At 31.6% G+C, this 26,736-nt stretch overlaps 1 protein-coding gene across 1 annotated transcript in view; it reads right to left on the reverse strand.

Moving 5' to 3' along the window:
- The window catches only part of LOC145323943 (lachesin-like), a 93,207-nt gene that overhangs the window by 65,970 nt on the left and 501 nt on the right, over nucleotides 1–26,736 (reverse strand). Inside the window, exons 2-7 of the mRNA XM_080166555.1 lie at nucleotides 24,216–24,261; nucleotides 16,224–16,320; nucleotides 9,439–9,509; nucleotides 5,634–5,715; nucleotides 4,605–4,682; nucleotides 737–785 (exon numbers count right to left, since the gene is read on the reverse strand). Coding sequence (XP_080022681.1) covers nucleotides 737–785; nucleotides 4,605–4,682; nucleotides 5,634–5,715; nucleotides 9,439–9,509; nucleotides 16,224–16,320; nucleotides 24,216–24,261 — 423 coding nt within the window. The remainder of the gene's footprint in view (nucleotides 1–736; nucleotides 786–4,604; nucleotides 4,683–5,633; nucleotides 5,716–9,438; nucleotides 9,510–16,223; nucleotides 16,321–24,215; nucleotides 24,262–26,736) is intronic.

Consider the following 26,736-nt stretch of genomic DNA (forward strand, 5'->3'; position numbering starts at 1 on the left):
GCCCAATATGAATATTCAAGTTTTTTTACTATTTGGCTGCAAGCAGCTTTAAAGGAAAGCAAGGTAAAAAACCTGTTCGAATAATTAGTAGCCAATATCGATCATTAAATTCATAAAGTCTAAAGAATATGATAAAGCCTCGATTAGTTTAATGACGGGTAGTTGACCTCATTTTAGAAAAAAAAATAGCTAAATTTAAACAAGGATAATAATTTGAAATTAAAGTTTTTATTTGTAAATTTTTTGACTATTGTGTTATATTTATATTGAGTTTTATTTGTTGATTTTGAATGGGAAAATCCATTATGCAATATATAATTATACTAATTATACTAATGGATACGCCCCTAGAAGCCTCTAGAGGCGCTTAAAGTGCGGGGAGAAGAAATGGACATCGCTCCCCATTTTCAATATTTAAAAAAGTCAAAATTTTTTTTTGGGGGGGGGGGTAATTTTTTAGAAGATATTTTCTACGAAGGGTGATTGTATTCACCTCAAAAAGAGTTAATAACCTTCCATGGACGCGGTTAGCGAGATCCTTCGCTACACAACAAAAAAGTCGTATTATTTTAGATAATAGAATATAAATCAAATCTAAACTATAAATCTGAGTTTTCAACGTGTTTAAATATCATAAAAGTGCGTTTCTATATAATTAAACATAAAGTAGCTTTTTACATAAAGTTTCAAAATGATCGGACAATTCTTACATGTATAGAAAAAAACTGGAACTTACTTTTAATTGAAAGAGAATGGGTGAGGTACACAGGAGGATGAGAAAACACCTGAAATTAAATAATGTTAAAGAAAATATTCTATATTGTTTATCTGAGCTGGATCTTTAAATCATTTTAGTGGTGAGCCAGATCGGGGTGAGCCAACTTTCCACGCTGTGATTGGCTGAAATTCGGCTCACCCCGATCTGGCTCACCACTAAAATGATTTAAAGATCCAGCTCTGTAGTATAAGATCCATGGAATATCTGGACGGAATTAATCAATTTTGTTTTGCCCCAAGCTTCTAGAATATATGTACTATAAAGGGGGTGAGAAGGAGGAAGAAAAATAACCTAAAACCACCCAAATGCTTAAACCTTAAAAAAAAATAGTCTAATACTATCCCGGGACCATTAAGAAACTTCCCTAAAAAAGTTAAATTTTAAGCCTCAGACACAAAACCTTACTACTTTATAGAATAGGATTCGTGGGTTCTCCCCTAGCATCTAAATCTAGAAAAGTGGCTAGGGATCAGAAGAATTGACTAAAAAACATTACTCGAAATCTTAACGCACAGCTACATATATTCTACGCACATGTAAATAAGAGTAGCAGGAAGATCTAACAATATTTTGTAATACATTAACAAGTTATACAGTGAAAATAGATATTTTCTAAAAAAAGTAGGTATTATTCATGAAAGTAATAAGTAAGGTAATATATTTTGGAGATATTGTCATCATATCACGAAGTTTAGACCATTAAAAACACATAGCAACATTAAAAACGAAGCATAAAAACTACATCTAAGATCAAACTAAAATTTATGAAAAATTCTTTGTGAAAATCCAACCAATAATGTTAATTTAAATTGAAGGCTGCATTTCAATGTAAAGAAAACATACATTTTAATTTCAATATTTTTATTTTAATGTCTCTCCCCCCAAAAAATTCAATTATATTTTTATTATTGTTCGTAGCTTTTATAAATTAGAATGTCTTTTGTTTTGAGTCTTCGCTTTAAAAAAATGAGGTGGGGGGGGGGGGGGGGTGCGTAGAAATTGACATCCCTATTACAATTATTTCCTAAAAAGCACAAACCCAACCAACAATATACCGACAGATGAACAGACATCATTCTTCTTTATAGATATCTAAGCATTTTGACATTAGATTATTGTAAAGCTGATTAATTGGGGATTAATCTATTCATCGTTTATTGTTTATTGTTTAAGATTTCTGATAAATACCCCATTGTGTCAGGCCTAGCTATTCTAACAATCAATTCTACAAAAAATCACGAAACCTTTGAAAGTATGGTGGGGGAATATTTTGTTTTTTTATGTAACTGAAGAAGGGTGGGTAAGAAGGGGAGGAAAAGGGGAAGGGGGTTGTTGGGAAATTTTCCTTTAGAATTGTTTGTCAGAATATCATTCCCTTTTCCCTGTAAGCACTAATTATCAGGGGGTAGGGGCTGAATATTACACTAGTCCCCAAAGTTTAAATATAAAAACATTTTCTTATTCGTTGGCTTAACAACTTTAAGGACTTTTATTTAATTTTTATTGTGTGTTTCATTAAGTTAAGAGTCCGAATGTTTTTTTCCAATAGTTTTTAATTTACAAAAATGGAAATTTCATGAATCATATATCATCTTTGGGGTTTTACATCATTTTATGGTCCATTGCAGGAATAAGGTATAACCAACAAGGGTTAATTAAATCTAAAATAATATTTGGGGGGGCAAATGGAGAGGTCGTCAATTTTACGATGTGTTGCCCCCCAACGACAGCTGAAAAACACTAATAGGTTTCGTGATTTTTTTCCGAATTAATTTCGTTATTGGTATGAGCTGGGTCCATTGTCTTATCCCTTAAGAAGCACTACTAATTAAAATATCTTCATATACATTATACACATATGTAAAGTTGGTTTTCAACAATCAAGTTCAACAATAATTGATAATTAACTTGGTATATTAGTAATTCCAGGGATAAGAAAATGGCCGATAAATTGATGTACATCCCCAATGATGATACACAAAATTACCTCTTTGATAGATTACATTTAGGGGTTGGAACATTAAGACACTCAACTTAATGAACTAACTAATCAAAATTGCAAGAGTCCCAAAGTTGTTAAGGCACGAATAAGAAAATCTAATTTTTAAAATTTGGGGCTAGTGTAATAAACAGCCCAATGTCTTCTCCCACCCTGATTATTTCTCAATTGTTTAATGCAAACCTACTCTCTGAATAGAACCCTACTTTTATCTAAATTTTAGGGATGTTATTATATTGTGTGGTGATGCCTGTAACAATTAGAAATTAACTTAAAAGCGTAGCATAACCAGCATGTCTACACGTCTCTTTCTACATTTAATCTTACATTAAAATCTTACATAGTACTCCCTGATTATGACCCTACATTTTATCAGGGAGGGAGGGGACATTGGGCTGTTTATTACACTAGTTCCCAAAGTTTTATAATAATGTTTTATTACGCGTTGGCTCATCAACTTTAGGTACTTTTATTCAAATTGATTGGTAGATTAACAAGTTGAGTTTCAACCATTAATGGTAATCTAAAGATGGGATATTTAGTGATTATTGTTGGGGATGTAATTGTACACCAATTTATCGACCTTTGTTTCATGGATGTTTTGATCCTTGTTCTTGAATAATAAATGCATATCACAAATTGTACAATACGATTTCAAAATATATTATTATCTAACTTATATCTTACTATAGAGGCTGCAATAATAAAAGACAAACAAATGGAGAGATTTATATTTTTTCGGTTTAAACTAGCCTCTTTTTAAAGTTATAAACACTTTTGTAAAGCTTCTCTAAACATAAAACTCAATTGGTCCAGGTGGTTAGCTGACAAACGCACACATATATATTCATTTTATCTTAAATAAACCTGTCTTAAATGAACAAGAGTTATACATTAAATTTAAGAATAGATGCGCTTTAAGGTCAGGGATCTAAATGGATAAGACAATGGCCGATAAATTTATGTACATCCCAAATGGTAATACACAAAATTATTTCTTCTGTAGATTATAATTATTTGTTGAAACGTTTGGACGCTTAACTTAATAAACCAAACAATCAAAATCCATTGAAAGTCCCCAAAGCCATCGAATAAGAAAATTTAAATACAAAACTTTTGGGACTAGTGTAATAAATAGCCTATTGTCCCCTCTCTCTGAGAAAATTACTTACGAATGATAAAAACAATAAAAGTTGAAAAATTGTTGAAATAATTTAATTTCTATTGCAAAATTACACTCATAAAGCTCTCAGTAATGTTTCATAATTTGAGAAAAGGAAACATGGACCATCAAATTCAATTCATTTTTCATAAAATAAAAGTATCAAAATTAAAGGGCTATTTAGTAGTTGGCATTGAGATTTTGTAGCAAAACTACTCTACTATCTAACTGTGTGTCTGTACACTTTTTACAAGTATACTTCTCTTACTGTATTTAATAAGTGTTCTATTTATCAATTTGTATATTAATCTATCAATTCACCTATCTAATGATGATACACAAAATTATTCCTTTTGTAGACCAGAATTATTGTTTGAAACGTTTGAACACATAGCTTAATGAACCAACCAATCAAAACTCAATAAAAGTCCCAAAATATTTAGTCCAACGAATACTACATCTTTATTATTAACTTAGGGATATGTTTTATAAACAGTCAATGTCCCTCCTCCCTGACTATTTATCCATCTATTTTACCATTAATTCATCCTTATGCCTGTTTATATTTAATCATTTTTAACAGCTTAACCTATCTATCTATCCATCTATCTATATGTCTATCCATCCATCTATCTATATTTCTATCTATCAAACTATGGACTAACCTGACATTGGTAATCTCCTTCGTCTTTCTGTTGGACAAGAATTATTTGTAGAGTAGATCCGTGGTCACTCAGGCTAACCTAAATTATATTGTAAATCTCTGAAAACTATTTATTTTCTTAGCGCATAGGCATTTCTGTTTTACACCCCACAGAATGTATATTTTATACCCTATGTTAACACCCCAAGAAAATGTTTTAATCCTCCTTTTATTACTCCTCCCTAAAGCTTACATCACCTTACAATCCCCTCAATTTATTGTGTAATCTGATAGCTTAAAGACTATCTATCAATCTATATTTCAAGACATCCAAATGCTGTTTATCTATATATCCTATTATCTATCTTTACTACCTGAAACCCAGGATCTGTAGTAAGAAGTTAGGGGCCAACAGCCACAAAAACTGATTAAATTACTATCTTGTATCATTATATCAATCCATCTATCAATATAAATTTAGATATGTTTATCTTCAGTTACAATTATCGTTTAATGCTGACATAACAATAGCATTTGCAGATTTTTTCCAAAAAAAAATTTGTGGAATTTTTTAAAGAATTGAAATTACAAATAATTATAATTTTATCTACCTTTACTACCTTAACCTTAGGATCTGTAGTGGGGTTCGCCACAAAAACTAATCAAATTTTTATCATTTAATCCATTTATTGCTGTATGTTTCATACGCTGTATATATATCTATCTAATTATCTACCTTTACTACCTGAAACCTAGGATTTGTAGTAAGTAGAGTGGTCCAACAGTTACAAAAAAACTTTTCAATTGCTATGCTGTAACATTATCTATCCATCTATATATCAAGCTATATATCTATCCATTTATATATCTATCTAATTATCTATCTTTAATGCCTGGAACCTAGGATATGTAGAAAGTAGTATTGGGTCAGACGACCTCAAATACTGATCAAATTGCTATCTTCCATTTGTATATCATTGAGTATCTATCTATCTATATCAAATTATCCAAAGGCTGAGCTATCTATCTATCCTGTGATCTTCTTTACTACCTGAAACCTAGGATCTGTAGTAAGTAGAGTAGGGCCAACAGCCACAAAAACTGATTCACTTGACTCATTGCCATCAACTTTCCTGGGGAAACAATGTATTATTAGAATAGTGTTACATATCAGGGAGGTAGGGGATCTTGGACTGTTTATTACACTATTCCCTAAAGTTTTATAATAACGTCTTCTTAATCGTTGGCTTAAAAACGTTCGAGACTTTTATTGAACTTATATTGATTGGTTCATTAATTTGAGCGTCCAAATGTTTCAACCACTAATAGTTGTCTACAGAAAAGGTATTTTTGTGTATCATCATTGGGAATGTACATCAGCTTATTGGTCATTGTATTATCTCTTCAGATGCGAGTGATAAACCCTTAAAACATTAAAAGCTTTGCTCATAAGAAATGTTCTACTTTCTTAATGCTTAAAAAATGTTAATAAATGCACATAATGCTTTATTTGTCTATGAACTTTGCTCCTTATAGAACTAGTAATGCAAATTAGTTTATTTCAAGGACAGAGTAGGATTAAAGCCAGGAATTAAGAGAATGTAATAGTTATGTATCGCATCGTATTAAAAGCATATAATCGCGGATGTAAAAATTAAAAATCATACCAGTTTGGTAAGCCCTGAGAGGCCGAAATCCCGGTCTAACATAACAGATATTAATTTCATGACTTTTATTTTAACAATCGTGAAAAATTGTATGTATGCGATGCTGTACATGATATTTTAGCATTGCTGAGGAGAACCAGTTCTAACCTAGATTGTCCTGAGACAAAACCTCTAGAGGCGAAGGTCGATACCTAGTTTCAGGTTTTGACTTTAAAAACTTTGGGCAATTGTTGGATTGGTTTGTTCAAACTAGCAGTGTTAGAAATTTTCAACAAATAATTTAATCTTCTGAAGGGGTAATTTTTTATATTATCTTTGGGGATGTATTTTAACTAATCAATTATAAAAAAAGTATTACAAAGTCCCAGCTAGTAAAGTTATATATTAATTGAACCAAAAAACATAAGACTGATGATTCTTATTATGTTGGCCCTATCCTTTATCCGTGATCTATAGTATTAGGTGTAATATACCTCTAGGTTGGGCAAAATTGTAACCTAGGGAAAACAGCGTGTTTTAAATACTACCAAATATTTGTTGGAGATAGAAAAAGACTATATATAGTGCTTCTAAAAGGTAGACACTCTTATTATATTATAATAGCTTCTAGAGGACTGTATAGAAGGTCAATAAAATAGCCTAAAACCACCCAAATAATTTTATAAAGGTTCTCAGAAAAGCACAACTTAATTAGACCAGCTATAACTGAGATCTTTAGCTTCAGACAGAGAACCTTAATACCTTATATTAGAAAATATGTATTTCAAAAGGGTTCATATAAAAATCCAGTAAATGATGAAAAGGTGAATTAAAAAGCATTTGTTTATTTGTTGTTTTGAAACTGCACATTTGAGAAAATCAACACCTGAATTTTGCAATTTGCCCTTCATTTTATTTTAACCCTTATTTTGGTCCAAAACATTCGTGCTAATCTCTTTGTTTCTTAATTTTCTTCTTTTTCTTTCTTTCTCTCCCTCTCTCTCTGTTATATTATATCCCGTTTTGGGTATAGTCCTATCGTGACAACGCCTCTTAAGGCGTTTCATCGTATTATCAGAATAGCTTTTGAAAGGTTATTTTAGGTTAGGTAAGGTTAAGTTAGGTTAGTTGATTGCCCGCAGGGTTGGAGCCCCCCGCAGGGGCTAGAAATAGGGGAAAAGTTACTGTGAAAATACGATGAAACGCGCCTTAAGAGGCGTTGTCACGAAAGGAACTATACCCCCAGGTTTCTTCATAAACCATTCTTAACATATTTTTTTTAACGAAGTTTTTATATAACTCATTCAGACCGTAACGCTAAGGGGGTGATATGATTTCATTTAATGCTATTTAAGAGAGACAACGATTTTTTAGCTATTACCAAAAAGGGAGCCACTAAACAACTTACTTGGTATGTCAGTCTATCGGTAATGCTACAAAAACCTTCTGAATAAGATAAGTACAAGTTTTATGATTTTATTTTGTATTCCTCTTTTTTCCCTACCTTTCTTTATTGCTATAGAACATACACTCTATAATTCACTTTGTCCGTTTGTCCCACCATCAAATTATTCTGCTTTGCTAATTATGGATATTGTCATCCTTGTTTTTTTTCTTTTCAATTCAAATCCTTTTTTCAAAAATATTAAATTTATAATATTTTTATTTAATCCTTTATCAAAATTTTAGTTGTTTATCCAAATTTCATGTTTTGATAAATATTTTTAGATTCATCATTTTTATAAATCCTCTTTTTGAAGCAAGTAAATATTTTGTAAACATCAAATTTTAAAACCTGCAAGTCTTGTTCTATAAAGCTTTAGCTAAAGATGAAATTATTTTAAAACTAAGTTTATGTTTTAATTTATGATAGTTTTTTACTCAGTTTTATTAGAAAGAATAGATTAATTAAATTTGTAATCAGTTTCTTTGAGTCAATAAATTTGAATTGTTTATTTTTACTTTGAATGTGGGAGTACTTGTCTTTTAAAAAGCAAAGATTTGGATGATGATTCATATAACAGTCGGGTACGATTTACCGTATCAACTCTATACTAGTAATCGGAAAGTGCTTACGTCCATTTAAAACTTGGTCATTTTTAGCTTTCTTTTGTATGACATTATTATCCTAATAACAATAAAATCTATTATCAATAATTCCAAGTACAACACGGTATAATTAAGTATTTTCTCAATTTTGCAACAAGTTTATACACTATTATGTTTATACCTTTGAATTTATATTATTATTTTGACACTCTACAAGTGTTAATGTACGTCCGTGCTACCTTTTGATTTTAGAGCTTGGCTATTATGAATGTTGCCATCCTTGTTTTTAGCCCAGTCTCTAAAAGGATTAGTTTTATCCGGGATATATATCAATCTTTTAACTCTGCATGTACAATGTACCGGACCTTTACTTTACTTTATAATAAAAATACATTATATAAAAATGCACTTTTACATTTTCTTCAACAATCAAATCAAATCAAAATAGAGAGTAAAATAGCTATAAACAAACATTCCCAGGACCTATGAGAAGCTACAAAAAAAGGATAACAATATTGTTCCAGTGATTAGCGAGATCCTTCAGTAAAAACAGACAGAGGTAATTATACTTTGTAATAGGGATAAAACTATAGTTGTGTCAAAATAAGAATAGCATTGTAAGTATGTATAAATTGATGTAAACCCTCAAGTATGATAAACAAAATTTTCCCTTTTTATATTAAGATCATATGGGAAAAAGTTTTGACACTGATAATTTGTATTATAACCCAAACAAGAGCTTACAATAGCCCTCAAAGATTTTAAGCCTTAGAATAGGAATACATATTTTACATACCAATGTCCCCACCCTCCTTACATATTGTTGACATAAACCATTAGAATTATCAATTGACACGACAATTTCACTATAAACAGAGGTATTGAAATTAAAATAATTGGTTTTAAACAGATTTATAACAAAAACTTCCTAAAACATTCGTATCCAGGTGGCATATTCAGTTTTTGCTGTTTTTTTTAAAACTTATCACAAGGGCTCAAATTAATTCCCGTTTAAAGGATTTGAAAAGAGAGATTACGATATTTAGATAAGGTTCATGTTTCTATATTTGTAAAAGGTTGATTTACCCCAAGTCTTATTGCATAACACCTGGCAAGGCTTTATTTATAACCTACCTAACCATTATAACCATATTGACTTACCTCCAAGAAATAGTGTTAGGTCCCAAATCTTTAACTTCACAGACCAATCTTGCTGTACCTCCAAGGCTCACCTAAACAAATTTTAAAGAATTAAGACTCATGGCTATAGTTGGTTTGATATCACTGCACCCTATCTTCGATTTGACTTTAGAGTGCCATCATGGGAGCTAGGATTGAGATTGCGAATTCTAGTCTTGACTACCCTCTAATTAAGATATCTGATTAAAATATACTAGCTTGGTAAGCGCCTATCTCAAAAATGCAAGCGCAGAGAGTTAGAGGACACTTGAGCTAGGGTACCTCTGGATCTTGGCCCATGGAGACTCTATATTTATAATAAATAGGCGCCTCTAAAGTGAGAGTATTCAAGGCCTTTATGGTCTGATATGTGTTACAAGTTGACTAACCAAATGAAAGAGTGAGGGATGATGACTTAAAAGAAAAAGAAACAAGGATGAAAACATCCATGAAAGCGTAGCTCATCAAATTAGATGGTTTGTGCTAAGTTTAATATCGAAAGTAGAATTGTAACATTTCAAAATTAACAGTATGAGCTAACCATTACGGACAACCTAATAAAAATGTAGAAAAAATTTTATTTTAGAAAGAAAACTAGTATGAAGGGCTTTTTTCTAACATTTATATCCTCTAACATAAAATATGCACTAACAATATGATTTGTGATAGGTCTATCGGTTCAGTGGTTTTTTGAGATCTTAATGGACAAAATAAAATTAAAAGTTAAGTCAATATGTATGAAACTAAGTAAAACCAACATTAACCATTGAACTTGGTTTTGAAATAAGTCTCTATCCTTGATTGTTTGACCCAAATCTTTAAAAGGTTTTATTTACCAAGAACACGGATTGGGCTTGTAAGTAATTTTTATCTAAAAATTTTACTTTCAGAATAAATCTTTTGGGTTAAGTAAATAGTATAAAACGACGTATTTGTAGGGATACAAAAGTTTTCAGATGCTTTTTAGGCTAGTTTAATTAAATTCTAGACGCAATAATAGAGGCTAAATTTGAAAAAGGGGGATTGTATGATGGTAATAAATTATGAATAAGAAATGTCAAGAACTTTTAAACTTGCTAAAAAATATAAATATAGATCTATATAAAAACTTTATCCAATTGATAAAATTATTTTAAAATTGTCCTTCTTTTTAATCCTTATGTCTTTATGTGTTACTTTTTAACTGGACAAAGGAGGGTGTACATCCACACCCACATATCATAACATCAGCAAAGTGTTTTATAATCGTAAAAATACAGAAGAGCAAATAAATTATTTTAGAACTTTTCCTATCTAAATCTAAAATCAAAGTATTGGGATGTCTTCCGTCCATCTTTCCTTTCCTCAAGTGGCCCTCTAGGGGCATAGCCGCTGTTGATTTTATAAAGTTTCAATAATAAATGTATATTATAGATGTATAATCCAGACTACGTTCCCCAAGTTTGAAGACCCTCTTCGTCTTCCAGCAAATTACTTTTTATTCTTTCGCAGGGACCCGGCTGTGTTTATTTTTACGCTACTAGCTGATTTAATAAATAAAGACCCAATACAAAATCGGGACAGGGTCCCCACCCTTTGGGCAGAGTTACATATATTTTTTACTTTAATGTTATGATGATACTTGTGGGGAAGTGAAGGCCCGCCAACAATAGAATGTATTGCAGAAAAAGTTGTATTGACAAATGCACATTTAGAATGCAAACTAATAATATATATAATAAGTAAAAGGATACTGAGTTACTAAGATTTAATCTCAGGCTCATAACTGACATTTATTAGCAAGTAACAAAGTGGACAAAGATGATTAAAGTCCCTGCACAGATTATGGCGTCATACGATAGAATAACCAATGAGAGGATAGCATAAATTTTACCATTGGTCAATTACAGTGAAAACAGGCCTTACATTGGCTATACTATCGTATGACGTCATAATCTGTGGAGGGACTTTAGTCATCTTCACCAATTGACAAAGTGAATTTTAGAGCAGATTTTAGGTGTAAAAACAATAAAGATGAAAGATAAAATCCATAAACCTATGAAAATATGTGGTATGACCGGCAAACAAGCACAAAAATCTTCCCCCTCCCCCAACCTTCCTTAATTTTGAAAAGGTTGTATTTTTCAATACTCCCCCTCACCCCAATTTTTAATTTATTTGAAAATAAGGGAGGGTATTTGAAAGGAACATTTTTGTTTTTTAATCGGCTGAATTAATAGAAATGACGTGAAACTTATGTTTTATCCCTATAAAATATATCCACTAAAAGCACACACGTCTACCAAAAATACCATTAGTCCTATAAGTTAAAATTAGATTTAGTAAAGTGTCGCTGTTCTATATTTGACTTCTGTCATTTGACTTGCACCACATTACAATTAAGTTAAAAATCAAGTTAGATCAGAATTGGACAATTGGACTGGAATTATTCTGATACACAAAGATTTAAAAATACATGATTTCTAATGTGTTGGCTTAATACTTTTGGAATTTGAATATTAATTAGGTTGTTTCCAAACCAGGATGTAGCGGGTGTTTCCAAGCCCCTTCACGCTTTTTAAACTCAAATTAAACCAAAAACGAGAGGATGTATGGAGGTGTAATACATAGAATAAGGAGGAATAGAAATGAAAACCCTAAATATTTCTGGGAAATTTGAAGGAATCTATGACCTGCGCAGTAAAAACAATAATGCTAAAGTACTAATCACAATGACTAGTTGGACAAAATTAGAAGAGTTTAATTTGTATCAAAATCTATTTTATACTGTTAGATATTTGTTAAAACTTCATGCTTTAAAATTTTGTGAAGTGGTGTAACGCACTTGCATTTATACAGTTCTTGTAAAAATCTAATCGGAAGGTAATATTTATCCCTTTGTTAATAAATGATTGACTGAGACAGTCCTCTAATACACACCTCTTATTGAAGTGGAGACAGCATTTCCTGCTTTGTCAGTTTAGTCAAAAATGATGGGTCACTTGTACATTATGTTGTTTTAATTTTGGTAAGTTCAATTGACCACATTTGTAATTTTAAGAGTCAGCTAAATGTGTACAGCCCCTTCCTCCCACCTCCCCCCCTTCCACAAGTTAATGTATGGCTGTAGTTGCTATCATGTATAAATCAGCTGTTTAAAAACAAACACAAGAGCGCAACCTAGTTTTATAATATAAATATTAGACCAATATTTTTTGTAAATTTTCTTACATAATTATTTTTTTTTAAGGCTAAATATGCACATTAAATTCATTTTTAATCCATTGTGAATAGGGAAGGAAAGCTGGATTCTTGGCTACATGGCTTTTAGTAAGTTATTGGAAAAGAAATTTATTTTGAATGTTTTTTCTGAATAATTACTTAAATCATGTTATTTACTAACAGCCTTGTAGCCGTTTTGGTCTTTCAAATGTTCCAATTTTACTTCAGGCTAGCCAGGCAGAATCTTCTACCTGGATTCTATTCTATACTTTATCTTCTTTGGTGTAATATAGAAAACTAGCGGCTTCGCCCCTAGCCTCTAGGGGCTTTGCAACCAGAGATGATAAAAAAATAAGAATATCTAAAATAAAGATATCTCCTACAAAAAAAGTGGTTACCGAGATCTTAAGCTTCAGACGGACGGACGGACAGACATCAAGCTACTTTGTATTATAGATAAGAGGGATGTGTTTTCAACAACCGCCTCTTAAATTTAAGATTTGCTTTTATTTTGTCTTTTTATCTGTTTGTCTGTCCTTGTCCGTCTGTCTCTCTTTTTATATTTCTATCTAAATATCTATAACCTCTCTTTTCTTTTCTCTCTCTCCCAATTTGACCTAATGATTAAAAAAAATTCTCTTCTATTTAACGCTGTCGTTCCTGCTACATGTTTTATTTAGGACACTTTAGACTACTTTGCTCCAAAGATCATGCAATAAAGTAGTTATTTGTCTTTAAATAAAGAACAGTTGCTCCACTAATATCTATTCTCATTCTATGTGCATTGTTCGTTCCCTCCTACAACAAACAAAATTCTCAAATTTAATTTAACTTTTCAGCTCAATTTTTAAAATCATCCAGGAAATAAAAAAAAACTTTTAGTGAGTATATATCAAAATGGTGTTTTTATAAATCTGCAAATAAAAATATGTACTTTTAGTTTCATTACTTGTGACTTTCCTAAAGATTGTTTATGTTTAAACAAATGTTAATTACATCTTTTAATTTTAAATTGTTTTTTTTAATTCAAAGTGAATTCAAACATTTTTAAGCCTTGTTTACTGTGTAGTACATCTTAGAAAATTACACACAACTGTGGCATAACACGTCGCGCATTTGCTCTTTGTCAGGGAGTCAAAATGTTTGAATCTCTATCTAAAAAAGTGTTTTAACTTCTGACGTTCAAAAAGCTTATACATGACGTAAAAATAAGAGCAAGAGCAGAGCTGGATCTTTTAATGTTTAGCCATTGCCATTGCCGTTGCCAGATGTACAGCCACTAACCTAATAGTAATCTTTAAATCAAATTGGCTATGCATAGCCACTAAGACAGCTATTTTTGATATTTTTATTGTAAAACCATTGAAATTGAGGGTTTTTTTTATAAATAATAATAAATGGATTCTTATTAGTTTTGTACTAAAATGTATAAATTGGTTCACAGGCACAGGATAAAGACAAAAAAAACTAACGTCACGGTGGTATTAAGTATGTTGCCTGCCTAACCTTGTAGGGGATAATTTAAAATAAATTTATAATAAAAATATACGACTACAGCAACAGCTACAGCCAAGGCTACAGCAGCGGCAACGGCAACAGCTACACATTTAAAGAATCAGCTCAGGGGAAATGCCTTCCAGGCAAAAAATTCGCAAATCATTACAAGGCACAGCAAGGACTTCCAGGCAAAGGTTTTTTTACTATATGATTTAGAGTTGATTTTTTATTTAACAGTTTATTTTGTATGTTTCTATCAATGATTGTATGTCCTTTTTGCCCCCTAAGGATGTATTAATCCATATTTCATTTTGTGTAAACTTTTGTAATTTTGTATACACACCAATATTTCAATTTCTCGAGTTTGTTGAAATTGAAGGTTTCATTATAATCACTACAAACTTTTCTCATTTTACAATTTAAAACATTTTTTTCTTGGTAAAATTTTAGATTGTTTTCTGAAGACAAATGAATTTGCAAAAATGATTTTATAACCAAGTTCCGGCCAAGTTGTGTCATTAGGCAAGACCTTATAAATTATAGAGATGATAATATGGATACGAATCCCTTTCCTAATCATGTTTGAAATTTGCTTACTTTAAACAGAATTAGAACGCTGAAATGTTCTATGTACTTTTCGCATTTGGCATAAAATGACCACAGACCACAAAATTGATGAAATTTTAACGATACCATACAAATCAGCAAGAAAACATATAATATTCTTTTTGAAAACGTCAAATACGATAAAATGGTCAAACTGACATTATTTTTGTCATTACCGTTTTTGCAAATACTAGCGGCTTCGCCCCTAGCCCCTAGGGGCTTTGCCCCAAGAGGTTTGATCAAACCAATTTTTCGTATTTTAGATTTAAAAGAAAAATTTTAAAAAAATTCTTTATGGGGGGGGGGGGGTAGTCGACCCAACTATTTTAATTTCAGTTTTAAAAAGAATTTTTTTTTTGGGTGGGGGTTATTTTCATTTTTAAGGGGGGGTTAGGGGTGTCCCACCCCCCAAGAAAATATTTATAAACCTTACCGGGACCTATGAGAAGCTACCCTGTAAAGGAGAACCCGATCGGTTCAGCAGGTTAGCAAGATCCTTCGCTACAAACAAACAAACAGACAAACATCGTTCTACTTTGTATTATAGATCGTTCTAATAGAAAACAGTTAACTTAATATCTGTTTTAAACAAGAATCACTTTTCCAGTATGGATTCGAAACCGATTAATATCAGCTGGATTAGAACCGGTTCTCAGCCATAATGAAAAACATGAATATAATCGAATAACAAACAATTTTCCATATTAAAATTGAGATCAATACAAGTTTTGTAGGACTAGGCCTTCAACCAAAGAAAGCTGTCTATAATACGATGCTAAAAATAACTATTCCATTATGGCTCCGAAACTGATTGTAAACTGTCAATTGGTCAAACTGACATTCATTTTTTTCTGTTTTATGTTAATAAATGAAGATGTTAAGTAAATTTAACACCTACTGTTTCCCTCTATACGAAACTAGCGGCTTCGTCCCTAGCCTCTAGGGGCTTTGCCCCAAGAGGTAATTTAAAAAAAATAAGAATTTCTGGTGCTGCCATTTATCTGCCTAAAAACAATATTTTTTTGGGGTGGGGGATTTTCATTTTTTGGGGGTTTCGGGGTTTCCCACCCCACAAGAAAATAGCTTAAAACCACCACAGGACCAATAGGTATATATTCTGAAGAGTAGAATCCGATCGGTTTTGTGGTTACCGAGATCTTAAGGGATGGACGGAGATACATCATTCTACTTTGTATTATAGTGTTAACAAAATCATCTCCATACTAATTTGAAAGAACGTAATGACATACTTTAATAGCTACGTCTACCAAAAAAACTGAAGTTTTTCATAGTGCCTAGAAAAAATGATGTCATACTGGCCTAACATTAGTCAATTTAAATATATACTGGTCATATATTTTTGGTCATTTGTATTGTATGACGTCATTTTTTAATAGGCAATCTTAGGTAATCTTAATATTTATGAAACAACGCGCCTGGTTGGTGTCGAGGCAATCCCTTACCTTTAATTTGGACGGACTTGTTTGAAATTGTGGAGTGAGCTCCTCTTCAACTGGCATTTCTTCATAACCATAGAATTCCTCGTCAAAATAATCATACCTAAAAATATTGTTCATAAATTTCATTCTTGAATCTTTGAAACAGACACATCTTAAAAGTTATTCTTGCTGCATTTGAGCTGAATCTTTTTATATTATAAAATTCTTAAACTGACTTAATTTTATTTGAATTATGTTACCAAGTCCCATAATGAAAAATTGTAATAAGCTTAGCTAGAATTCTAGCCTCAAAGGGAATAATTGTTTGGTAAAGGGATACATGGCCATAAAAAGCCTTGAACCATTATAAGGATTAAAAGTACAAAGAAAAACAAACCACTAATTTCAGAGATCATTTGCTTTAAACAAACAAAAACTGACTGCAAATTATAAATGAAAGAAATGACATCGAGTTTATTCTGACTTTTCCAAAAAAAAAAAATTATTTAATGTTATATTATTTTGGTATTTTTTTGGTATTTTGTATAGCCTCGCTTTTGATGATGTTATCATCCTTGGATTATTAATCTGTATTGACTTATGGCCTGAATTAATGATTGTAAACAAAAGAGTATCAAACATTTATCAATATCAATAATACATAGCTGTTATATTAAATATCAGGTGTTCATATATTACAGTAAACATTAGAAGGGGTAGGGTTTAAATAACTTTTTGTCCCCATCACGTGGTCCCGTTGCCAACTTTCAATTGGGTCTCTAAATAACAGCCAATAGCGTCGCAAATATTAACACAGCCAAGTCGCTTCAAAAGAGCAGAAAGTAATTTCCTAGCAGACATGAAAGGTCCCTAACGCTGCACCCAGGTAGTTTTCTGGGTTATACATCTTATATATTTAAAGATTTATTGGTCATATATTCAAATTTCAAAATAATCAAAAATAAGAAGAAATTGAAAATACAGGGTGCGCCACATAAAACCGGACTTTTTCTAATTTTTGAACAAATGAACATAAAATCGTTGATTTTAAAGATTTTATTGAATTTTAAAAACTGGGAAGCTAACTAGGTATATAGCTATAAAATCATTCAATAAAATCGCCGCCAGGATCAATCACCGCCTCCACCCGCCCCCTCAACCGCCGGCAGGCCCAGGTCAAAATGAACCTGTCCAAATTGGCGAAGTTCTCCTTGATAGTGACAATAAGAGAGGTCTTTGTTGTATGGGCATGTCTATTGGTACATACTTCAAAGTAGCTCCAGGCCCAAAAGTCCATTGAATAAAGATCGGGCTGCTGGGAGGCCCCATTTCCTTAGGAAAGTGAGTAACCGCAGGATCCAAATTCACCCAACTTTCAAGCTGCACTTCAACACGGCGGCTCTCATTTGGGCCACAGTTGAGCTAGAACGACGTTCTATACCTTTTTCGAAATGGCATGAAGATTCAGCTAGGGTTGTCAGCGCAATTTATAGTCTAATATGAGTTTTTAAGTTCCATATGGGTCTCTAACGTCGAGAATCGAGAAATTTTTACGATTTTTGACGTTTTTATCTTCTCTAAATCTGCCACGTTTCACTTTGCTGGAGTACTACAGCCAAGCTATTTTAGATAGAGAGCTCTAGTCTTTTCTAGTGTCTTACTTATGTATCTAACAGTATCCCCAGCAAGTTACATAACTCTACCTCATCTACAAATAGGCTGAGGTCCGATTGAGTGGGCCCTAGTCGAGAATCAATATTATACCACCAGCGCATTTCAAATCTGCCTTGTTGAACATAAGCGTGGCCAGCTTGGAGTACGAGCCCATCTTCGTCCAAAGATTTTTTTGTGCTAAAAGGTCATTACCTAAGCTTTTTATAGTGGGGTCAAACATCCTGATTGGTCAAGTAGTTTTGACGCTATGGCCGTTTTAAAAAAGTCCGGTTTTATGTGGCGCACCCTGTATATGCTTAATAGATATGCCTTTTGTAGATTCTTATATTTGGAGACAGATTTGAAGCAGCTTATAGTGCCTAATAAAAATGACATTATACAATACAAATGACCAATGATAGGTTAGTATACATTTTACCATTGGTGAATTAAAACGTATACTTGCTTATTATTGGTCATTTGTATTGAATGACGTCATCTTTTTATAGGCACAATATGCTGCCTAAATAGATTTCAGCGCAAATATGTCATTGAATGACAAATGAAATCATTAATAGTCAACTACTTAAAGAAACTTTTAGATTAGTATGATTGCAAAAACAGGTAATATTTATTTAATAATAATGTATTTGTTTCTTAATAAATGATATGTATAACATATTGACAGAAAAAGGGGGCTGTATTCATAACTGTCTCAACATCATACATATCTACCCTATAATCCTTATAAAAAGTAACAGGATGTCTATTTGTCTGTATGTACCGAAGGATATCACTATCTATTTTTTTCTCTGTTTTTGTGAGGGTACCACCAACCTCTCCACCAAAAGTGCATCTAGATGCCTCTAGGGGCGTAGCCGCTTGTAAAACATATAAGCGTAAGTTTTTTTTTGTAAGTAGCATAAGATTCCAATTACTATTGAACCAATTGTTTTCACTTATTGATGGTTTTAGGCCATTTTACACATACCTTTAGATACTAGATTATATATCCATTTTTTTGTGAATATTATCCCAAATTATTAATGATGCAAGTATTAATATAATATAAATATTTATTTTTCAAGCATATAATAATTGATTTAATATTATAGATAAGAAATATATATGTATCACCATAAGAAGGGTTAATACTAAAAAAAAATTAGGAGTTTAGAGCGCCATAGTTCAAAGCCCTTAATTTTACATATCAGGTAATCAGGTAATGAGCCCTCTACCCCACCTAAAATTATTCAGGTGTGATTGCCCCTAGCTCAACCTCCCCCATTTACTCCCTAAATTTATACCCTAAATTGTCCCTTGGAGGGTGAATTCACCCCCCTCTACAGAACACAACTAGTAATGAGCAGCTCTACTAACAAAATTAGAAAAGAATGAAGATGGTTGGGGCACACTCTAAGAAAAGGAAATGGTGATCTAACCAATGAGCTAGTTTGGCCGCTTCTCCTTATTTTTTGTTTGGAGTAAAGATCTATTCAGTAGCTGTTAACTTTTTCTTTTATGATATATTTTAACAAATTGATTTATTTATGTTGTTGTTTTCTATTACAGAAGCGATTGATAATGTAGATTTTTTACTTTGAAATATATTTCGTTATGAAGCAGCAGTAATTTTTAAATGAGATAGATTTATAACTCTTAAAAGTGCTAACCAATCAAGCCTTGACGTGGATCCCTAGGCTAAGAAAAAAGTAGGTATACCAAAATCGTGCCCAATCCCAGAAAGATTGGAGAACCATTGTGCGTGGCCTATGTTCTAATTTAAACTAAAATGCAATGATAATGATGACTAAGAAAATAAAAGAATTTACCCGAAAAAAGTTTTTTTGTCAGATGAATAATTGCATATAAATACATTCTCTAATAATATTAATATGTTTTACTAAACACATCATTAATTTTCCATGAAATGTAATTACATACCATATTAATAAATATACTGTGCCACGAATAAAGAGAAATATAAATAAGAAGATAACAAGGATGACAACATTCATAAAAGCATAGCTCTGAAACTGTAGGACAAACGAACATTAATCCATAGATTAAGCGGAACATAAATTTGCAAGTTAAAACAAAATTGTAAGTAAGCTTGTTGCAAAATATAGGATAATTATTAAAGAATGTTATCGTACCCATCTGTTATAGGAATCGTCATGCAAAGTTTGAAATTGTTAGGACAATTCTAACATGTCTAAAGTAATGAAAAGAGCTAAAGAAAATTATAGAAAAGCTTCTTTTTACAAAAATTCTAGGGGAATAAAAGAGTTGTATGATCCTTATAAAAACTTGTCTTAAATTGGTACTATTTTTTTTTATTTCCAACAATTATATTGTAAGAACTTGGTTGATGATTTCAAAATTTTTATAAATCTAGAATGCAGCAGCTAAAACTTCCATTTCACATATTAGACATTTTTTAGCAAGCATATTTTTGTGTGATTTATTTTAATGGATATTTTCATACTAGTTAGGAGTACATATATACTCTATGACTAACTTTCTTTAAAGCAGAGTCGTGCAGAAGGGGGTTATCTCCCCCCTTGATATCTAGCAACCCCCCCACTCCCCACGAAAAAAGGGTCTACTACGCTTCCCGAATACAGCCAAAGGGGGTATCACGGAAAAAAGTAACAACGTAATTAACTCTACACACCACTCTATAACAGAACTAGCGGCTTCACCCCTGGCCTTTGGGGCTTTGCATCAGAAGGTAATTTTAAAAAATTAGGTACGTGTCTAAAAAAAACATGATGTGAGTATGGGAATCATTACATCTTCTATTATCCCAGCCGAATGGGTCACCAATTTTCGTGTCCCACCCCCCAAGAAAATAGCCTAAAATCACCTCAGGACCAGTGGACATATTCCCTGAAGAGCAGAATCCAATGGGTTCAGTGGTTACCGAGATCTTAAGCTTTAGACGGACGGACAGACTACTTTTTATCATAGATATATCCTTATACTAAAGTAACAGGATGTTTGTCTGTGTGTCTGTACCGAAGGATCTCGCTAACTGCTGAACCGATCGGGTTCTCCTTAACAGGGTAGCTTCTCATAAGTCCCGGGAAGGTTAATAACTATTTTCTTGGGGGGTGGGACACCCCCAATTCCCCTAAAAATGAAAAATACCCCCCCCCCAAAAAAAAAAAAAAAATTTACGTTTTTTAACTTAAATTAAAAATAATGGGGGGGGGGAGCACCCCCCCTCCAAAAAAAAATTTCCACCCCCCAAATATTTTTTAAAATTTTTCTTTTAAAATCTAAAATAAGAAATTTGGTTATCAAATTCGACTACCCCCTCCTCAAGTGCCTCTAGAGGCCTCTAGGGGCCTAGCCGCTAGTATGATATATTTGCATTGGCTATTATCCTTATACTAAAGTAACAGGATGTTTGTTTGTGTGTCTGTACCGAAGGATCTCGCTAACAGCTGAACCGATTGGGTTCTCCATAACAGGGTAGATTCTCTTATGTCCCGGGAAGGTTTTTAACTATTTTGGGGGAGGGTATCACCACCCTCCCAAGAGAAATTACAATAAAATCGAAAAAAAAATAAATATTTCCGCCGCATAATGTTGCTAGCGTAGTCTCGCGAGCATAGTCGCGCTGCGTAGAAGGATGAGTTTAACAGCTGATAACATAGACAAATTATCTCTCAAATTAGATATATAAAATAAAAAAAAACATTTAAATGCCACTAGAGGCCTTTAGGGGCGTAGCCGCTAGTACAATATAGAGTAGAATTGTTACAAAAGTTAAGTAAAAAGTTTGAGCTAAAAAATAATTTAGTGTTTAATTTATCTCACTTTAACTTCTTTACTTTGATGTTTAAAAAATTTAATATCCCTAAATAAATATAATGTAAAATAAATAAAAAGTTTAGACTGCTTTTTAAAATAAAACTATACAACTGATAAATTTGTTAAGTAGTTTCGCTTTAAAATTTTGAGCTTATTTGTCAAAACAACAAAATTTTAAAGTAAAGTATTATTCCTTTTAAAGTTTAAACGAATAATTCTTTTTGGTCATTTCAGTTCATAGTTAAGAATTATATTTTTATACATTTTTATTTTAACGTTTGAAAAGAAGCCATTAATTTTATTATGATGAAATAAAATTTATAAATATGGCTTATTTTTAAACTATATTTTCTTTTATATGGCATTTCGAGCAAAATATATGAATGTCATAAAATTATAAAATGTTTACCTAGGGTGGCCTCTAAAATTCAATTTTATAAAAAAAAACATAAATAACAAGTACCAGTGTGTTTTAAAAATGTTTAAATTAGGTAATTAAAGGGATAAGACAATCACCGATAAATTAATGTATATACCCAATGATTAATGCTCAACAAAATTACCCCTAATTCAGAAGATTACAATTAGTAGTCGAAACTTAATAAATCAAACAAACAAAATTAAATAAAACCCCCCAAAAGTTGTTAAACCAACGATTAAGAAAAAGTTATTATAAAACTTTAGGTACTAGTGTAATAAACATCCCAATGTTCCCTCCCTCCCTGAAGACAGAAGGATAGACTGTAGGGCACACTCACTTTTAGAGTAGTTTCCAGAGTAAGGGGGCAATGAGCTGTTTATTAAACTGGTTCCAAAGTTTTAAATAACGTTTTCTTATTCGTTGGCTTAACAACTTTTACTGAATTTTGATTGGTTGATTTAATACATTGAGTGTTCAAACGCTTCAACCACTAATTCTAATCTACAAAAGGGTAATTTTGTGTATCATCGTTGGGGATGGACAATACATCAATTTTATCGGCCATTGTCCTTTCCCTTCAGATCCCTGGGGAATTACAAAGGATAGACTGAAAGACACAATCACATATAGAATAGTTTCGCTACAAAAAAATTACACTCATAACATAAAAAAATTTATACAGACCTAAAATTGAAAACTAAGCTCTATACAAAACATTTTACGTGTTTAAAAAGCATTTCTCTGAATTTTCCCATCTCGTCTTAACACTTTTTGATGGAAGAAAAATATTTATATTCAATTTTGGCAGCGATAATTTGATTCCGCCGCCAATTTTGAGAATTTTAAATTGCAACATTTTTCGCTTTTTATGGTTGGGGCCGGATACTAGACTTTGTAATTATAGACTGAGTTTAGCATTAAAAAAATATTAAAACCTCTTCAATTATAATACTTTTTATGACAATTTAAATTTCGTTCTCTAAACCTCAAGCATGTCCGCCTGTATGTATGGCATATTAATTTGCGTAAATAAAGATTTTGTCGTATAGTTGCATCTTAAAATTCAAAAGTGTTTTAAAACATTAAATTCTATTTTTAAAATAACATTACTGTAAATTTGTAAATTTCTCACAAAATGCCTTTTGGCCACTGTTACACCCCCCACCTCCCCTATATTCAAAAACAAAAAAACTAGAGGCACCAACCCTGCGGTGTCACATCCTAACCTTAGCTAACCTGCCCCTTTTTTTTAATGTATTTCGAAAATAATGGGGGAATGTTTAGTGGTTATTAAGGCACTTTGTAGGAATACACTAGTAAAGCTTTAAATAAGTGTTGATAATTATCGCATTCGTTTTTTAATTCTTTTGAAAAATATTATAAGGATTAAAAGGGAATCAATCTAAGTAAACTCTATGTAAAGGTTTTCCGTTTTCTAAAATACAAAGTTTGTTATTTTTGTAAACATTCAATTTAAATAAGATTATAGCTTATCTTCCAAAAATACCCTATAATGGAAAGTGGTAAGGTTTTTTTGTCTGAAGCTAAAGACCTCGGATAGTACTGGTCAAATACTGGTTAGAGGTTGGTGGTGCAGCCTATTGTAAGAATTATAGTAGCTGCATATATGTGTGTTTTATTAACTTGTGTAGTTTTCAAAAATTTCAGTAAAGCTTGTTATTCGTTACGTGCAGATATTAAATTAAGCAAAACTCTAAAAAAAATTTGCTTTCCTTGGGCATTGGGCAACAAAGCTTAAAATATAATAAGTCAATTTTGGAAAATTTTTATAGGATTTGGCTTATTTTTCATTTTTGCTTGTCGGCTAAGAATCAGCGTCGTTGTTCAACCTACAATTCGTTTAAACAAAGTTTCCATGGAAATTACAGTCCATCAGGCAAAAAATGATAATTTTTAATCGTATTACCTACATTTTCCGTGAATATTAAAATGAAAAATTTAAATATCAAAACAAGTTTTGTTAGGCCCAAGGAGATTAAGGTCCTGGCTGACATGTACTGATAAAAAATACTCGTGGAAAATTGTCTGTAATTCGATGATATACAATATTTTTCAGCCAGACTTGAAAGTAGCTTTATTACCGTCAAAAAAATACTTACCCATAGTCATGTTTTGAAATCTTTCCAGAAACCGCCAAGTGAGCAACTAAAATAAAATAAATATCATTAAGCTTTATTAACTACTATCGGTTACACCCCTAGTGTCTCTAGGTGCAACCGAAGTGGGGAGGGAAGTCGACCAAGAAGGGTCAGGTGTTACTCAACCCTAAAATAGACTATTCCCAGGACCCAATGGAAAGCTACACTGTAAAGGAGAACCATATTGGTTACTTTCACATAAGGATTTTCCTTTTTTTTGTATAGCAACACTATAACCAACGTTCTCCGTTAAGCTAAGATACTAAGCTATTGATACAAGATGACTAAACCATTATTATAAGATTCCTGTGACCTATGGCAGATACTCTTTACATTATTCCTTATTATTCTTTTGATTTAAAAAGAAAAGTATTTTGTTTTTACATTTACAATACATTTATATTCAGGAATAAGGTATAACCAACAAGCAAAATAAATCTAAAATAATATTTGGGGGGCAAATGGAGAGGTCGTCAATTTTACGATGTGTTGCCCCCCAACGACAGCTGAAAAACACGTATAGATTTCGTGATTTTCTTCCGAATTAATTTCGTTATTGGTATGAGCTGATTTATATTACTTTACACTATGATTTATATCGCTAAAAAAAGTTGAGAGAAATAAAATAATCCACGATGTGCTTCAAAAAAAGTAATACGTAAGATTTGTAAAAAAAAATCTACTTTTGTAAGGCCAAATTTTACAGAATGCCATTATCATTTATATATAAATTAAACAAAAGCTATCGCAAAAGAAAGCAGATTTAATTTTTTTAATGTTATTCCTTTAACTTATTTTGTTTTTGTCCTACTGTGACTCAATAAGCAAGCACAGACTCTATATTTTCATTTCTTACTTTCAATATAACAAGGGTGATAACATCCATAAGGATATGGTCTCATTTTTAGGACTTGATAATAGGGTGTCTTCGCTTATAACATTGTGTCCTGTTGTAATACTAATCAGTGTTCCAAAATCAGATTAATAGGATAACTATATCACATATAAAATTGTTGATAGAAAGCTAAATGTATTAAATGAACGAACAGACTTTCTGGTAACAATTGTAGAGTTGCTACGCTTCCTAAATCGTACATAACTATTATATGAATCATCATGCAAAGTTTGAAATCGAGAGGACAATTTTAACATGTCTAAATCAACGAAAAGTGTTGACGAACCCTTTTTATAGAAAAGTTTTGCTTTTAAAAATTGTGAAAAGAAAAAAATCTTTTTCTATTACACACATATCCCACTGATTTTATCCCATTCAACCTTTGTAGTTGGGTGTAAATGTATTTCACATTTATTTCCTATTAGTTTTTCTCCTAAGTTTTTCTCTTCTACTGGTCAGTCAGTTTCTTTGACAGTCCGTTGGTTGTTTAATAAATGTCGATTTTTAGATTTCTTTTCACCTTTTCCTAAATATTAACGCGCATACTCTATTTATCTATGAATCTATTAATTTTCAAATGCTATTACAATTCATAGTATCATCCTTGTTTATTCTATAATCTTATCTATCTATTAAATCTACTAAGTTAAATGTTGGTATATTTTTAAGAGCGAAAATTTCTATAGTTCTGGTCGGCCCGTCCGTCAGTCCTTCTATACGTAACGGTTAGCAGTTTTTTTGTAATTATAGAGTATTTTAATTGTCCTATCGCTTTCAAACTTTGCATGACAATTCCTATAATAATTTTAGATTATAATAATTAAGAAAGCGCATCAACTCTATAACCGTTACCAGAATGTCCGTGCGTCAATTTAAAACATGTTGATTTTTAACCTTTTTAACAACAATTGTTATGAGTTATATTTCTTTATCAATCTGTTTTTTTTAATACTGATTTCTATTACAAGGTACAATGTTATAAACGAATCATCTCTATTATAATTCCTTAAAATGTAAGTATGTCGTAAAACAGTATATTCTATCTAACAATTTATAAACAAATTTACTTACAATTTTCCTTAGATTTTTTTTTATTTATTTGTACTCTGATTATTCAGTTCTGACAACCTACAAGTATTTATGTTCGTTTATCCTATCGTATCAGAGCTTTGCTTTTATGGATGTTGTCATCCTTGTTCTTTATGAAATTCCATGGAAATGTTTTCTTTCTTTAAAACATGAAAAGAATGAAAAAGATAAATAGAAAACCATTAAATTTGGTTGAATAAAGTCAAACACTATGGACTTTTAAATAAAAACTCTTTAAAAGTAATGTTATGTTTAAAAAGACTTTTACTATAAGTTTACCAGGAAGAAAGAGGACAATGAGATGTTTATTGCACTATTATCCAAAGTTTTATTATACCTGTTTATAAGTCGATGGTTTAACAACTTTAGGGACTTTAGTGGAATTGATAGTTTGGTTTATTAAGTTGAGTGTCCAAATGTTTCAATCACTAAATGTAAACTACGGAAGATGTAATATTGTGTATAATCATTGGGAATGTACATCAATTTATCAATTTT

Source organism: Acartia tonsa, chromosome 7 (genome assembly GCF_053477335.1).
Source record: "Acartia tonsa isolate MP-2025a chromosome 7, ASM5347733v1, whole genome shotgun sequence".
Classification (NCBI taxonomy): Eukaryota; Metazoa; Arthropoda; class Copepoda; order Calanoida; family Acartiidae; genus Acartia; species Acartia tonsa.